General features: G+C 38.8%; 1 protein-coding gene across 3 annotated transcripts; it reads left to right on the plus strand.

Annotated features, from left to right (window-relative positions):
* Positions 1-58: 58 nt before the first annotated feature.
* YTHDF1 (YTH N6-methyladenosine RNA binding protein F1) lies at positions 59-16416 on the plus strand. 3 transcript variants are annotated; one of them, XM_013301208.3, is made up of 5 exons: positions 59-497; positions 912-936; positions 2412-2491; positions 7015-8618; positions 14931-16416. In XM_013301208.3, exons 1-4 carry the CDS (start codon positions 471-473, stop codon positions 8587-8589), a joined length of 1707 nt encoding a protein of 568 aa, XP_013156662.1. In that variant the 5' UTR covers positions 59-470; the 3' UTR covers positions 8590-8618; positions 14931-16416. The 3 variants fall into 3 exon arrangements, with proteins under 3 accessions (XP_013156662.1, XP_005239918.1, XP_013156664.1); XM_005239861.2 differs by having other exon boundaries at positions 7015-8541; XM_013301210.3 differs by lacking the exon at positions 912-936 and having other exon boundaries at positions 60-497; positions 7015-8541.
* The last annotated feature ends 428 nt before the right edge of the window (positions 16417-16844 follow it).

The raw sequence follows: 16844 nt of genomic DNA on the forward strand, positions 1-16844 counted from the left end.
CGCTGCCTCCCCCTCCCGCCTGCCCCCGGCCGCGCTTTCCCGGCGTGCCCCGCGCGCTCTCGATGCTGACGTCACCGCAGCCCGGCGCCCGCCGCCATTGGAGTTGGAGGCTCAGGCTGCATCCCTCGCTGCGGCCCGACGGCGGCGGGCAGGCCCGGGCGGCGCGGCCCGGGGGCATGTGAAGAGACGGGGCCGGCAGGGTGAGGCGAGGCGCGGGACCGGCAGGGTGAGGCGAGGCGCGGGACCGGGGCCGGCCTACCGTTTCCTGGGCCACCCTGAGGAGCCGCCGAGCGGCGGCGCGCGCGCCAGCGGCCGCTTTCCCTCCCCCTGGGCCCCGGCCCCTTCCCCTCCCTGGCCGCCGCCTGAGGGGAGAGGCGCCGCCGCCCCTCCGCCAGGCCTTGCCGCGCCGCGCGGCCCTGCCTTCTCCTCCGGTCCGCTCTGCTGAACCACGGCGGCCCTGTACATGAATTATGTCTGCCACAAGCGTTGACCCTCAGGTAAGTGGCGAAGCAAAGCGCGGGGCCTGCCGCCTCCCCGCGACGGGCGGGGGGGTCCCTCGCAGGCCGGTGCCTGCCTCTGGCACGGGAGAGGCTTTTCTTCTTCTTCCCGGCTTCTTTGCACCTTAATCTCTCTCGTTAAATTCCCCCACGGGCACAGCACATTCCCACAGCCTTTCGAGAGCCGTGGCCATTTCTAAGGCAGGCCGGTGCTGAATGAGCCATGAAGCGTACTCCGCAGCCCCAGTCTAAACAAACCTGGATATCTTGTTAGCCATTTTTGCGAGCCTCTTACCCGTCCTCAAAAGCTTGTGTGTTTTGCAGTGACACTATAAGCGTGTTTCTAAAAATAACTTTTATTTCTCCTCTTCCCCCCCCCCTTTCTTTACCCAATCATCTGCTATGGCTTCCCAGAGACCGAAAGGACAGGATAATAAAGGTGAGGATCACGCTGAGATCTGATTGTTTAAATTGTTACTGTAACAGATGAATTGCGCAGGTACCTGTAGGTGAGCAGAAGGGTATTGCTCCTAGTCCGTGGTGATAACATCTGGAAGCTGTGCTTCGTTTCAAAAATAGCATAAACTGTTACTCATACGAGCTTGCTTGCATCCCACTTTATGCTATTGAGTTTACAGTGGGAAGGGCTATGCATTAGTACTAAATATAATAAAGCTCTTGATTTCCTTAAAGCAGATCTGTTCGTAAAGTCACAAGGATATGCCAGTTCAATATGCATTTTTCCGTAATTTTGCACTGTTCCTATTGTATGAATACAGTTCTGTTACTGTTCTGCTGTTGACTGGTGTATGTACCAGATGTTATGTATAAGCCTACAAAATTTAGGGATATTTTTAAAATAGTTAGCTTTTGATGAGGTAATAAGCTTTTTATGATAGCTCCTGTGCTTTGTTTGAAATTAAATTTAATAACAAGTAATCTAAGAAAATACCTTTGTTGTTACTGTGATCACTAGTGTGTTAATTGTTTAGGCTTTGAAACTTAACAATATTCAACTCTATAAATGATTTTTAATATATCTTAACCTGCCTTAAAAATCCAGCTACTTCTAGTTACAGAAAGTTTGACACTATTTCCTGTGTTTGTAAATACTCTCTTACTTGTACTCTCCCTGACAATCTTTGCAGAAATACTTTGGTAAATTCCCAAACTTGGCTGCTAAACATCCTTTTTGGTGTAGTGTTACCTTTAGTTTAGCTGTTCTATGAAATAAGTAAATAAAGCAGCTATCACATAATGTGTTTGATCTCTTTTTCTTAAATTTAAACTAAGAATAGTATTTGAAGTGACCTAATAACAGGTTTTAGTGTGCTTATCTTCCAGTAATGGGTTTTGAATGCTTTTCATGCATAAATTTATGCTTAAGTAGGCCTTTGATTATGGCAGAGATTTCTGTTTTACACATGAGAAAACCGAGACTTAAGTTTTCCTGAAAATGTCAGGTTATTAAGGCACTTAGTGGTCACTATTTCATAATTAAATGTAACCTCACCTCATCTTATTTTAGCCAACTTAACTTAAGCAGTGAATGACACATGCTGGGAGAACTGTGAGTTTCTAAGAGTTCTAATTATGGACAGAACAATAAAGGTTGTTTCCCAATATTTTTCACAAAATTCTTATCAATAATTATTTTTTTGTTCAGAGTTAATTCAGGAGTTGTCTATTTACTCTCGACTGCAGAATATTTTAAACTTTTAAATTTACTCATTTAGTTTTATAAGCAATAATATAAAGAGAAACCATTTGAGGGAAAAATGTCATCCCTTGGTCTTTTTAGGAATCTTCATGCTGTGAAGAAGAAATACGCCTTTTCATGAAATAACATAGGGTGGAAGTCTACATAAATGCTGCTAAGCAGTGTTATGATGTGTTGTAACATTTTTCTTCTAGTACAAAATGGTTCGTTACATCAGAAGGATACAGTTCATGACAACGATTTTGAACCTTACCTTTCTGGGCAGTCAAATCAGGTTAGTGTATTTTTAACTTCGTTTTTTTTTCCTTAGGCATGCTGTTGGCACTCAATTCATAGGATTGTGTTGAGGGAGCAAATTCCTTAAATAGAGATGGAAAAAGAAATGACTAGCATATTGTGTTACTTGGTAATACAACTAGCATTTGTGCTCACAAAGCTAATATTACTCTGCATATCCAGATGGCCACAAGTGAAAATGAACTTAATGCTCCAACTAGTGTCCGCTGATTGCTCCTCAAATTGCAGGTTATTGATACGGTTGTACTGTGACAGACTGTTTGATCTTACAGTTCTTTGACAGATGAGTTGTGTGTGGGAGTCTGAAGGTTCTGCTTTTGGGCTCTCTAGATTCGTATAATTTGTATAATCCTAGAAATTAGTGTAGTTTAAATTTGCTTTTGATGCTTTCTAGGCAGCTTGTAGAGTTGTCCCACTTGCTTTTTACACTCCAGCAAATACTGTTGCTCTTTTGTGTCCTCTGAAATATTTTACAAATTAAAGTTGTGTTATTTTTAGAGTAAGATTCTGTAATGTAAACTCAGTATAACCTGGGTCATTATAACATACATTAAATCAACACACACGGCTTAAATACCGTTATAAGGGAAAATTATATCAGGGAAGTAATTTTTGACTTAACATTCAAATCTTAGAAGTGAACAAAATCTATAGAAACTGGAGATGCAAAAAGTTTTCTTTCACAAATATGAAATACTGTTTCAGAGAGACACCTACCAGAGGTACAGTATTATTTGTTGGCAGAAAGGCAAAGTGTTATGTTTCAAAAGGGAAATTTATAACTCATCTGGAAGCTGATAGATGCCAATGTTAATGCTGGTGACATCATCAAATTTGATTTCAAAAGAAAATCATTCTACATGCTAAAAAAAAAAAAGCATATAACGAGCTGTTCTGTTTCACTTGTGGAGACTGTTTTCATCTTGAACATAAACACTAGAGCAAACAGCGTTAATTCATGTACTGTGTATCGTTACCTTCAAATGTATTAGCCCTATTTGTTAGGGCAGTCAGATAGATGGAACTGTGTTACAGATTTGTTTTGGATCATAGCAGCATTGAGGAAGGGTGCAAAATTTAGGACAGTATAGATAGACTTGAGCTTGTTTCCATCCTGGAAGCAATCTAGAAAGACCACTGTGGATGTTGGGGCAAGTGTGTGTATAGGACAACACGGATTGTCTTCTGAGCTCTGTACTGTGTGGGTTCCAGCTCCCAAGCTAAGCTTCGTTGTTCTCTGCAGCATGGACATGTTCTCTAAGCTTATATGAAGCTAAAATGATTTAATGGGGAGCATTCCCTCTTCTCTGGAATTAATGTACTGTAGCAGGTATAAAAGCAGGGAATTTGTGGAGAAAAAAAGGAAGTGGAATTTTAATTTTTAATGCAAAATTAGTTTTGAAAGAAACTGAGGTTTTGAAATTCCATTTCATCATATTTGTATATAATTTTTAATGACTTCATATAGAAAAAATGTAGAATCTATTATATTTTAATTCTTCAACAAGCCCTATTATTAGGTTTAGATGGGAAAATTGCTATGATGATTAGAATTTCCATAATTCTAATAAAGTTTTCTGACATGAAAGTGTAGCTCCATTGACAGATTTATTTATGTTGCAGTAAGAAATTGGTATGCTACAAGAAACAATTGTGTAGGTCGTCTCACATTAAGTGGAAAGTGACGGTAACGTTAATTAGGATGGTGAGATTTTTGTACTGAAGACAACCATGTTTCTGAACAAAGCCTTATTATCTAGTTATTCAGTCAGATTTATTCAGCCCTTTAAAATTGCTGTAAAATGTAAGTGACTTACAAAGAAAATTGAAACCAACTGAATATTAAAAAAACCCCAAAACTTAAGAAATTAAAACCCCAGCGGACACAACAATATATTTGACATAAAAAATCAAATGTAGGTTGGCAATATTGTGTTAATTTCATCTTTTAAAAATACAGATTAGTATTGAACATGTTATAATGAGCTAAAATATAATTGTCTTCCCTTTTCCTGTTGTTAACTGCTTCTAAGTAGTGGTACTGCCTTTTCTTTCCGTAAATGTTCTAGTATCCGCATAGCAGTAGGTCATACAGATTGAATTTGAGATGTGATAGCTTTTTGTTATAAAGCACACTAAAAGTACTTTCAAGTGCAAAGGGAAATGAGTGAAGTAGAGTATTTATATGCAAAGTCATACTCAAAGCAAGAAAGGCATCTCATGTAATGTCATCCAGAACCAAAAGATTATTCATAAGGAACAGGGAATTACTATCAAGTAGTGTACTCTGGGAGAAAGGAGGATTCCCTTCCGAATTAACACAATGGTTTGGTTTGTTTGTTTCTTTCTTTTTAATTAAAAAAATATGTAGAAGAGTGCAGAAAGGTCAGGGATAAGTTTGTTGAAATAGATGTTCTGCTGTTGCAGTGAAGGACTTCTGTCAGAGTCTCTTTTACACACTGGCATAAAGCCAGTCAAAATAGATTGAATGTTTTGCAAGGATGTCTGCTAAAACTTTCCTTTAATCTTGTTAGAATCCTTGTGGAAGCTTTACAGGCTATGTGACAGGAGGTGACAGTCTCAGGAATTGTCTAGAATCCTTCAGCAGAAATATTTTAGGACAAAAAAACCTGCTTATTCTTTTTGGTCTTCATATATTCTACAGATGTAGAATTTATTAACGAAAGTATCTCCAAAGAACTATCGATGTTTCCTCCCTTTCGCCTGCATTTGGTTTTACATTTTTCTTGTATTAACGCTAAGATATAACACATAGCAATCTCAAAGTAAAGTCTTCTAGAAAAACGTTTTCATATGCTAAATATTGATTATTTAAGCTTGGGAGCCTTAGAAAATCAAATGTATTTAGATCTTCTCATAGGAAGGTGGATTGTGTACCTCTTGTTAATGACAGAATTTGCATGTAAATAAAGGCGGCATGAACAGTGGCAGAGATTATTTCTTTTGAATCAGTAACATTGGATTCAGGCTGTTTAAGTCTCAGAAGTGTTTGCAGTACTGTATGTGAGTCTTGGATGCTTTTTGTGGTATCATTCTGCATATGGAAAGTAAGGGTATTGAATTGCTGTGACTTTGGGGTATCCTGGAAGGAGGCATTGAAAAATGAGCAGTAAAAGTCTGTTATCGGTTGGGTATTATGCTTATTTTTCAGCAAGGAGTTTTTTTTACTTCATTTTTTGAACGAGCTGAGAAAGAACCTGATACTTTTGAAAAATGACTGAAGTTCTGTTGCAGTTTTGCCGATTTTGCATACATTTTGTCAACTTAGAAATGTTGCTGTTTGAAAGAAATCTTAATTCCTCTTCTTAAAATGATCTTTCTCCATGAGTAAGGAAAGCTAGCTACTGCTTGACTTCTTAACAGGAAAGGTTGACCTTCCCGCTCCCTCACTGGTAATTACAGTTAAGAGTGTCAGTTTGGAAGGTCTCCAATATACATGCTTCAAGATTATTTAAAGAGGAGTAAAATCTATCTTAGAATATTCTGTGTTTGTTCTTTAGCATTGTTGAATATGAGAAACACAGAATGCTTCAAAAGCAAGTACAGCAGAAGATTTGCAGTGGAAGGAGAGGCTTCTCAGCTTGCTCTAAGAAGCAGTTGAAAGGGAGGAAAAGCTAGAATTTCAGAGGGGGATCTGCTGGTTTGTAGCAGTCAGGCTCTTATTTCATAGAGCAGAAGAGATGGCCTGTTTGGAAGGACAGTGATAAATAGTCTTGCACATTTGTAACTTACCTACTGGGGGAGGAAGAGACTTTTGGGAAAGGCTGAATAGGGTCTTTCTCAAAGAGTTTGGATGGCATGTTATCACGTGTCATATTTGCATATATTTGTCTCTAGTATACTAATCACTTTAATTTCAGTTGGTAATTGTTAGGCTTAGCTACAGCAAACTTGGCATGCTTCTTAGCGTGTGATCTCACTGTGATCCTGTTTATGTCAGGAGTAGCCATTGCATGTTTTATCACTTCAGGTATGTTTTATTTGTTTGAGGGGACTGTTGACCCCTCAAAACAATTCCATAATGAGGACTGTAATCATATTTTCTGTTACTTGTATTGTCATGTTAAAGTAATACAATCTAAACTTCTCCCATGTAGTGATGTAGAAATGCAAAATGTCTTTAGTTCTGAGAGACACAAAATACGTTGTTATACAAAGTTCCTTGAAATATTTTGGGGTATTATAGATGAAATACTTCTAGAAGAAGCCACTAAGTACCCTTAGTAATGTGACTAAGCTTACATGGTTTCAAAATCTCAAGTACTAACCTCATTCTGAGCCACTAGTCCTGGTGCTTATAAATGCCCAGATACTGCATTTTAGCCCTTATTCTTTCCTGGAGTGTATACTAAGATCTGTAATTAGGAATTAAATTACCTTGTCTCTATTGTTCTTTTCTATTTGGTGATGAACAGTGTTGTGGCTATTTATAAATAAAGGGGGTTTTTATATCTGGTTACCTTTTTTTTTCTTTAACAGAACAGTAGCTATCCATCAATGACTGATCCTTATCTGTCCAGTTATTATCCACCATCGATTGGGTTCCCCTATTCTCTCAGTGAAGCACCATGGTCTACAGGAGGAGATCCTCCTATCCCATATCTCACTACCTATGGACAGCTCAGTAATGGAGATCACCACTTTATGCACGATGCTGTTTTTGGACAGCCTGGGGGTCTGGGAAATAATATCTATCAACACCGGTTTAACTTTTTCCCTGAAAATCCTGCCTTCTCAGCTTGGGGAACAAGTGGATCCCAAGGACAGCAGACTCAAAGTTCAGCATATGGGAGCAGTTACAGCTACCCACCTAGTTCACTGGGTGGGACCATTGTGGATGGACAAACAGGATTTCATAATGATACATTAAATAAAGCTCCTGGAATGAACAGTATTGAACAGGGAATGGTTGGACTTAAGATTGGTGGAGACGTTACAACTTCTGCGGTGAAAACAGTAGGTTCTGTTGTCAACAGTGCTGGGATGACAGGTGCCCTCTCTGGTAACGGTGGATCTAATGTAAATTTGCCAGTATCTAAACCAACCTCTTGGGCTGCTATTGCTAGCAAGCCTGCAAAACCACAGCCTAAAATGAAAACAAAAACTGGACCTGTAATTGGAGGAGCGTTGCCGCCTCCACCTATAAAGCATAATATGGACATAGGTACTTGGGACAATAAGGGTCCTGTGGCAAAAGTTCCTGCCCCCCAACAGATACCTTCTCCTCAGTCTGTTCCACAGCCGCAGCAACCAATTGTTCAGCCTGTTCCAACTCAGCCTCCTCCATTGACTCAGCCACAGTATCAGACCCCTCAACAGCCACCCCAAAATCGCTGGGTAGCTCCTCGCAACAGAAATGCAGCTTTTGGCCAAAGCGGAGGAACTGGTAACGACAACAGCTCAGCTGGCAGTACCCAGCCTAACCCTGTTCCAAGTGGCGAGTCCCATCCTGTTCTTGAAAAACTGAAAGCTGCTCACAGTTATAACCCTAAAGATTTTGAATGGAACCTTAAAAATGGACGTGTGTTCATAATAAAGAGCTATTCTGAGGATGACATTCATCGTTCCATTAAGTATTCTATTTGGTGTAGTACGGAACATGGCAACAAACGCTTGGACAGTGCTTTTCGGTCCATGAATAGCAAGGGTCCAGTCTACTTGCTGTTCAGTGTCAATGGCAGTGGACACTTCTGTGGAGTAGCAGAGATGAAATCACCTGTGGACTATGGCACCAGTGCAGGTGTCTGGTCTCAGGACAAGTGGAAGGGGAAATTTGATGTCAAGTGGATCTTTGTGAAGGATGTGCCCAACAACCAGCTCCGACACATCAGGCTGGAGAACAATGACAACAAACCAGTTACAAACTCCCGTGATACACAGGAGGTGCCCTTAGAAAAAGCAAAACAAGTGCTTAAAATTATTGCTACTTACAAGCACACGACCTCCATCTTTGATGACTTTTCTCATTATGAAAAGCGCCAAGAAGAGGAGGAGGTGGTGCGGAAGGTAAACTTATTAAAAAATTTATTTTATACACAGATATGGGGAAAATGAAATGTGAAGGCTGCTATGGTGGAAAAAATGTAAGTAGGAATTCGAAATGTTTTTAATACATCTCAACTTGATGGTTTTATGTGTGTTTAACAACACAAAAAACAAACTGATGCTTATTTGTCTGTGACAATTTCATAGCTAATGGGTTTCAAAACAGAAGGCTAAGCAGTAATGCAGGTAAAGGACATTATGTCCAGTTCTTTGGAGTTTGATTTATTTTTTTATCTTAAAATGGTTAATAAACTACAAAATAGGTGCAGATTTTTTTTCTGCCAGTGATTAAGTTTTTTGCCTTAAATATGAGGTGTTTTAACACTGTTTGACTGGAACTAAGACTACTAAAGTTCATACCTGTATTGGTATTTGAAATTTGTACATCACCTTTAAGAGCAAGAGGCCTGACCTTGTTTGTTCAGTTGATGTCTGTGGAAAAGAGAGTTGCATAAAATTGCTGGAATAGTGCTAGAAAGATTGCGTTTCTGCTGCTGAAGTCACATGTATTATTATTTGGGTAAATAAAGGTTTTCAGTTCCCAGGTCTAATCTGTCTACTAATTCTTGAAAAGAAGTTTGGAGTGACAATGTAGTAAGAGAAATATGGGCAGTAACTGGGAAAACTTTCATGGCTCTAAGTCTACCGCAAGAGACCTCTGTCCTTATCCATCCCATGACCTCAGTTTCAAGAATGCCTTTTTCTAATTAGTCAGTCTACAAGTAATGGGCTGACAAAATATTAGGTGTTGGGATGTGTAGTTACTAGCTAGTTAACACTTAAAGTTGCTTGATGTTGATAGTATTTCATAGACCCTTTTTGTATAGCGTTTAAGAAGCATTTTTTTGACAGGCTAGTTTAGCACAGCTCACGCTTGCTTCAAAATGTTTTTGAAGCACAGACTTAATGCATGTTCCTGGAGCTTAAATTGAAGTTGCCATTTTAAAGGTTTTATTGCTGTTTAAAAGCACAGATAAAATTGCTTTAAACTGTCTTTGTAGAATGTACCCTTAAATTTTGAGAGAAAAGGAGTTCAGTGTCTTAACTTTTTAGCTCGGCTTTTCCTAGCCATAAGATACGAAGTGCATGGCATACCTCAATACAGCAGGGAAGGAGAGCTTAAGAATTGTTTTTTTCCTGTGTACTCCCTGTGGGATTCCACAAGCTAAAACCTAAAAGCTTTTACTTACACACCTCATTCCTTCAGGACAAGAGGAAACAGCCTCAAGTTGTGCCAGGTGAGGTTTAGATTAGATATTAGGAAAAACTTCTTCACCAAAAGGGTGGTCAAGGACTGGAACAAGCTGCCCAGGGAGGTGGTGGAGTCACCATCCCTGGAAGTGTTCAAAAAACTTGTAGATGTGGTACTTAAAGGCATGGTTTAGTGGTGGACTTTCCTGTGTTAACAGTTGGACTTGATAACCTTAAATGTCTTTTCCAACCTAAATGATTCTATGATTCTATTCTGTGATTCAGGAGATAATTAGCCATTCAGTTTTTAATGCAACCTCTATCTTGGAGATGTGTTTCCTTATGTAGGAGAGAATCTTGAGTAAGTCAAAAGGTCTGGGTTCCTTTGACCAGTGTTTACAGTGTAGGGGGGATAATTGTTTGCGTTTTTTTAACACAGTCTCCCTGTGATTTGCTTCCAAGTCTGGAGGGGAGGATGATGTGCATGTTTAAGGAGTGAGAGTACTGGGAAAGCCATAGGAGATCTGGTGTTGGAACGGTTGTTTAGTGGCCTGGGGAGGGTCCCGATGGCTGTTAACACCAAATTTCCTTTGCTTTGCAGTAGCTCAGGGGCGTGATGTTCAGGTACTGGGCTGATCCTGCTTTGGGTTGTTTTAATATACACAACTATTTCCCACTTTCAGTTGAAGTGCTGATACGGTAGTTTTACCCAGGCCACTGCTTTATAGCAGGATCAGTTTTTCAATATAATGCATTTTTTTCTACCTCATTTAAAACTGAGGCTCTAGCTTATATGACACATTCAGAAAATGAGCTATGGAGTCTGATTTAACATTTCTTAGATTCCTTCAAATAGCTTAGAGAATAGGACAATATACAATTGAAGTATGCTGAGGAAGTTAATAGTGCTAGAGAGGTAAAGCAGGTGAACAGTGAGGGAAAGAAAAGACAGAGCTTGTCGGGTTGCATTCTGTAAAGCTATTGTCTGGAAAGCTAGTATTTTCCCCTTCATTGACTAAAATGAATTTTAGAAGTCAATTGATTACTGAAAGAGCGTTTTTTACAGGATATGCACCCACATAAACTTCTAATTGTTGAGAAGTTTGTGCTATTGAAGTTGAAACCTTCCTGTTATGCAAAGTTAACCTTCTTATGACAACAGTTTTTGAAGAATCTTACTGCTCTTACGACCTAATTGACATTTTCAGATGGTTGTTTGTGTATGTGCCATCTTAATTGGCTTTCCAGTTGCTATGTTTTTTATTCATTATACTGTGTTTAGCTGTAAAATCACTTGTGGAAATTTTGTGCTTCCGTTTCACCACTGTTGTGATTACAAACGGCCAGAACTCCTAAAAATCTAGAGAACGTGGAGGGCTTGAAGACTTTAATTCCATTTATACACAAATATTTAGTAGGGAAGAATAACTTCATGTAATCTGTACAATGCAAGCCACTTGCATTTCACTTCTTTAGATGATTACAGTTTGTTGCTAACCAGTGTTTTCCTTCACTAGCGCATGTGGAGTAAGCTCCAGTGTGTGCTCTCTGAGTTCAACTGATCTAGGAACCACTGTGTTAAAGCCAAATCATCAAAAGAGGATTTGGCAGGTATAATGCTGCATGAAATTCGTTGGAAGTGCCAGAGATTCATCAGTGTTACTAGCATTGCTTAAGGACTGCATCATCATCTAGAATTGAGGGAAGATTTGTTCATGTTGGGATGCAAGTCCAGCTTTTGATTTGCCATAGTAATAAACTATTTAAGCCCACTCTGACCCAGAACCTGGGAGAGGAGTAATAGAAGTATATTTGTATCTGAAATGAAATAGCAAAAAAAAAAAGGGAGTGGCTTGAAATCTCTTCCACCTAGCATTTTTCAGTTAGTTTCCAGGGCTGCTACAGCTGTTGACAAAGAGAGTAATGTCTGTGATCAAAGCTCATGCTCTTAAAATACAAAAAAAGTCGCAACATGTGTGAGAGAGCTTCTTTAAAAAGAAAATACATTATAATGTGGCATTAATTATTAACATTCCCTAGAAACATGCTTACATAGTCTTAAAAAAATTGTCCTCTGCAGTTAAAAAGCTTGTAAAGAAAATAAACTTGTTGAAGTTTTTGGTATTTTTATTTGCATCTCATGTAGTAGGACAGGTGGGTTGATCTACTGTCAGCAGCTCATCTGGGTAGATCTGTATTTAACTAGATGGTCAGTTACTGGGCTGGATTGCTGTACCATCACCTCTGAACTGTGTCAAGGCACTTGGCCTTGGTGTTGTGTTGAAAGAGCTGCATGGTCTTAGAAAGCTCTTGAGTCACTGAGCTTACTGTTACTCCTTTTGGGTGATAAATTATTGTAAAGTGGTAGTTAGCTTAATGCATGTTGGCCCTTAGAAGTACTCATTTTCGTCTAGCATTGTGCATTTCCTTTCAGTATGCTTTCTGTGAACACACTCATTGCTGCACAGCTTTTGAGGATGGAATATTGTCTTTCCTCCAAAACTGTAGTTAAAAAAAATAGTATTTTAAGATTAATACTGATTTGTTTTCTGATACAAAAAAAAATTTATATTTTTGTGTCAGAAGATGAATGCTTTCATCCTGCAGACCTTAACAAATCTAGTGTAGACAGAAAGTTGACAGCTGCTTTAGACTGAGGTGAAAGGAACAAAAGTTAAGACAGCGGTGAGTGTCTCCAAATTGGAAGCTTTGCAAAAACCCATTTTTCCTGTGTCTGAAGACTATGCATATTAATGTTGTGAAGGAGAAGTATGCAACAGGAACTCCCCTGTGAGATACCAGAGAATTCCCCTGGAGAAGAGAAACAGTGAAGACTCCTGGTTGGATCTTCAAAACCCAAAATGACCAGAGCTTTGTTAGTTGCTTACAAAAGTGCTTCTTGCTTGCAGTGGTGCTAAATAGTATCAAGGAGAAGATTTTGAAAGAGCTTCTATAAAACAGCCCTGCTCAAGAGCGTGAAGAATTGTTGCATCAGTTTCTTCCTTGTCAGTTTATATGGTTTCAGATACTTTTTAGAAGGAAAACTCAGATTAGTGCCTGAGAGAGAAAGCAGTGTAGGAGGAATTGCTTAATAACTTGCTCAATAAATAGCACTTTTTACTGAATTCTAAAGCCTGAGCTGAGTCTCTGAATGCCGTGAGCATACTTTCTGTGTATCAGGTAAAAATCTCAGGTGCTAGCCAGTCTTCTGTTTATGAGCAACTAGTCCATGAGAATGGAAAATTTTGATGTTTAAAAGAAGGTGGAATTATGAGGGTCTGTGGAATACTACACAGAAAACTTAAGTTATATAAGATGGCAATGGGAAAGAATGGGCTGGTGAACATGGTGGAGCAGCGGAGCAAGGTAAAGGGGATTTACCATCATAGAAATGGAAGTAGGATGGAACGATTACTTTTTTGGAAGCCTGAAAATGGGCTTAATACAATTCAGTTTGATACTCTTCCTAACCACCTTTTGTTGGAAATGTCAGGCAGCCATAAGGTCTTTTCATTAAGAACATACAACACCTGATGTGTTCTGATACTCTGCCACTAAGAAATGACTATTATTGACAGTTCATCACAAGTCAGCAGTTAAAAGATAGAAGGCGTTTAGATTTCTAAAACAAATTGTACCACTTCACGTGGTCTGTTCTTTGTTTGGTAAAAAAATTTTGCTGTCTTTTACTTGTGTCTTAAATCATAGAGTAAGAATTTATACTAGATTTTGTTGGCTTATTTTTTATGAAAATTGAAGTACTACTATTATTCTGCCTGGAAGCTAAAATCAATAAATTCCATTTTTAAAAAACTCCTGATTTTATGCTGTGACCAGTTGAAGTACCAAATACAGTCTGTTACATTTATAGTGTTTGGTATATTTGCAAATAAGCTTTACATCGCAGCAGAAACAATTCCAAGATGAATTTTATACAGAAAGATTCCACAAAACAAGTAAACTGTGAAGGCATTAGTTTAGGAGTTGACTGTTGTTCATGCTTAGGCTGTTGCACAATTTTCTTGCTTGAAATGGGGTTTGGTTTTGTGCTCTACAGTCTGTTTTAAACACCATTGGGGTGAAAGGGAAAGCAGTCAGCTGAGCCCTTTCTTTTCAGTCTGCACAGTGTCTTAGCTGGAAAAACACACTGGCCTAAAGATACAGCACCATATTTTTTTGAACTTGGCTTGCTCTCTTCTGCATGTTCTGCAGCTTAAGAGGCTCCTGAAACAGTTATTGAAGTCCCCCCTTTTTTGTTGCTGCATTGCTCAACTCATCTGTGTAAGTCCTGAGCAGAGGCTGTGCTCCAAATCGGAGCAGAGGCGTGACTATTTGCTGCTTGGAGAGCACAAGCTGGTTAGATGAAGACTTAGAGCAGTTGAGGGATGCCTGCCTGCAGGTATCCCTTAGCTTACCTTTACCTGTCTTCAGTATTTGTGGTTAGCAGAAACTTTTGAGGGAGACTTCAAAGAGCCTGCTGGCTTCTGTTCTAGAATGCTTTTAGAAATTCTTGGATTGTTCAGTCTAGCTGTGCTGGTTTTTATCAGATTGCACAAAAGTACATAAATTTTCTTCCACCTGATTATTTTTTTATTATTATTATCCACCCACCCCCCACCTCACCCCTGACTTGTCAGGTATTTCACAGTGCCTCCCAGAGTAGATGAACAGATAGGAAGAATTAGGAACAGAATTTCTAGAGAGCTCAAATCCTTGCTTTTACTGAATGTGACTGAACTACAAAGTCATTTGAGTGCCTCAAAATTATACTAGTTCTGTGAAGTTCAGTGATCTACCTTCTCCTTTCTGCTCCTCTTGTATTGGTTGTGCTACTGCTGCAGTAGCTAAAATAACCCAGAAAGGAGAATATTGCAGGTCCTTGTTTCTGCTTAGGGATGTTGATACTCCAATCCTTTCTTACTTCCCTGCTGTGACCTTTATCTGCTGTCAGTTTGAAGTGGCTGTGCAGGTATTCAGCTTTTCTGCACTTAATATTAAGTTGTCAGATCCCTGGGCTTGTCAGCTATATATGGTGTAGTTATGAAACGTAGCAGCAATGTTCTAACAAAGTGTGTTGTTTGGGATCACATGAGTGCTGTTCATTTGCTTGTTCATTTGGCTAAAATCTTTCTTAACTTTTAACTTTTTTCTCTTTGCAGGAACGTCAGAATCGAAACAAACAATAAGAATAAACATATACAGTTTGATATATATATACTAGAACTGATATTAAATTCGACTATGAGAAACAAAATTTAAGTATACTGGTGCTGTATCCTGGCATCAGGACAAACTAAAGCTTTCAGCTCCAATATATCTTCTCGTGCAGGGGAAATTAAGTTGTCGCATCTTTAAGTACATTGTAGTTTATTTTTGCCCAAGCAGATCTGCATTAATTTGTACCTTTTTTTCTATGTAAAATTCTGTAGAAATCATTAATAAAGGTGTGTCTTTTTATTTTTTTTTAAGTTGGTAAACAGTTATATTAACCTAATGTGGACCTATACACGAGCATACTAAAGTGTCAGTGCTTCCCAAAGACTTCATTTTGGCATAAATTATGTTCCTAGCCAGATATAGATATTATGGAGAATACATGACAAATCTTCCTTTATCCTCCTCCCAAACCCTCTTCCTTCATGGCGAAAGTAAGAAACCATGCATTGATTTTTGTCATTTAAAAAATTTTCAATATACTGCACTTCAGAATTTTGAAATGAAAAAAACCCTAAATTTCTGATCACTTTGTGCAGCTGCTATGCCTCTTTATTTATCTGTACAATTACACTTTTAAAATTGCTAATGCACCATGTTGGTTTTTTCTGTCTAGTAGAAAAATCAAATTGTCAGTGAAATTGTTTCTCTGGAAAATATTTCCCTTTCACATTCTGTTAACCAGTGCTTCAGTGTGCATTTGTTATAACATATCCTGCCGAGAGTGAGTGAGACACTTTCTCTCAGCCATAATTCTGCTTTACGGTTTTTGTAGCTTAATTAAATAATAATGTGATGCTATCAACATTGCAGGGGTTTTGGACAATGTGTTTAAACCTGTTTCAGCTTTCAGGTGTTATTAGTTAATTGCAGATCATTTTTAATCCTTCCCTTCATTACTCCTTCCCACCCCCCAAATCCTAATGCCATTTAAAGTTTTTATACCAATAATGCTGAGCTTTAACGTAGGAACTAATAGTACGGATAATATGATGGATTATGCCTCAGATGTTTAAAATTGACAGTGTGTATGTCTAATTTTTTTCTGTTGGATGAGTAAAAAAACCTGTTTTAAGAAACTGAATTTGCTGTCATGTTTTTGTGGAGTGAGGGGACCGTCGGAGAACCTGTCACCAACTGGAGTTCCAATTAAGCATGGAAATGGTGCTCATGTCCGCTGCTCTAGCACACTGAATCTGCACGTGTTTATTGTAGAGGATCTTTTACTATATTAGAAAGCAAGTATCTTCTGAATACTATTTACTCCAAAAGGACCTCCAATTTAAATAAAGTTTAATCTGTATCATTTAGACTTGTATTTAGAACGTATAACTCTGTCTCTGGACTGTTACTGCCTGTAAGGGGTAATGGACAGATTAACTTTTTCCTCTAGGAGAATACAAGCCTTAATAAACAATACATATTTAGCAAGTTTGATGTCATTTTCATTTTTTCCCTACTTTCAGTTGTCTTCCTGTGTTATAATCGCCCTTTATGTGGACTCGTGCATTAAGGCTAATTCACAGAGTGTTTTGATTGACTAACCTAGATGTTGGCTTGATGACTGCGGAAGGGTTTTGCAGGGCTCTGCAGAGGACATTTAAGCAGCTTTGAATGTTACCGTACCTCAAAGGAAATACCTGCGCATGCAGTGGCTGTCACTTGTACTTTCCCTTCTCCTTGTGTGGTAGAGAAGCTGAAGAAATAATTGGAAGTTGTCCTGTAGCCTTCAGGAGGCAGCAGCACAGATGTGGCTCACTGGGATGGGAAAAGAAACTTTCTAAATAGAAGTGAAGCTGTGAATGGTTTCTTTTACAGCAGTTGGCTGTATTTCCCAACTCTTTAACTTCAGTAATTTG

Source organism: Falco peregrinus, chromosome 9 (assembly GCF_023634155.1).
Source record: "Falco peregrinus isolate bFalPer1 chromosome 9, bFalPer1.pri, whole genome shotgun sequence".
Lineage (NCBI taxonomy): Eukaryota > Metazoa > Chordata > Aves > Falconiformes > Falconidae > Falco > Falco peregrinus.

Bases quoted from the DNA above. Each gene is read 5' to 3' on its own strand.
- YTHDF1 (XM_013301208.3), top strand. From the start codon at position 471: ATGTCTGCCACAAGCGTTGACCCTCAG. The intron at 937-2,411 runs GTGAGGATCACG...TTTTTCTTCTAG, and splicing joins GAAAGGACAGGATAATAAAG to TACAAAATGGTTCGTTACAT. The intron at 2,492-7,014 runs GTTAGTGTATTT...TTTCTTTAACAG, and splicing joins TTTCTGGGCAGTCAAATCAG to AACAGTAGCTATCCATCAAT.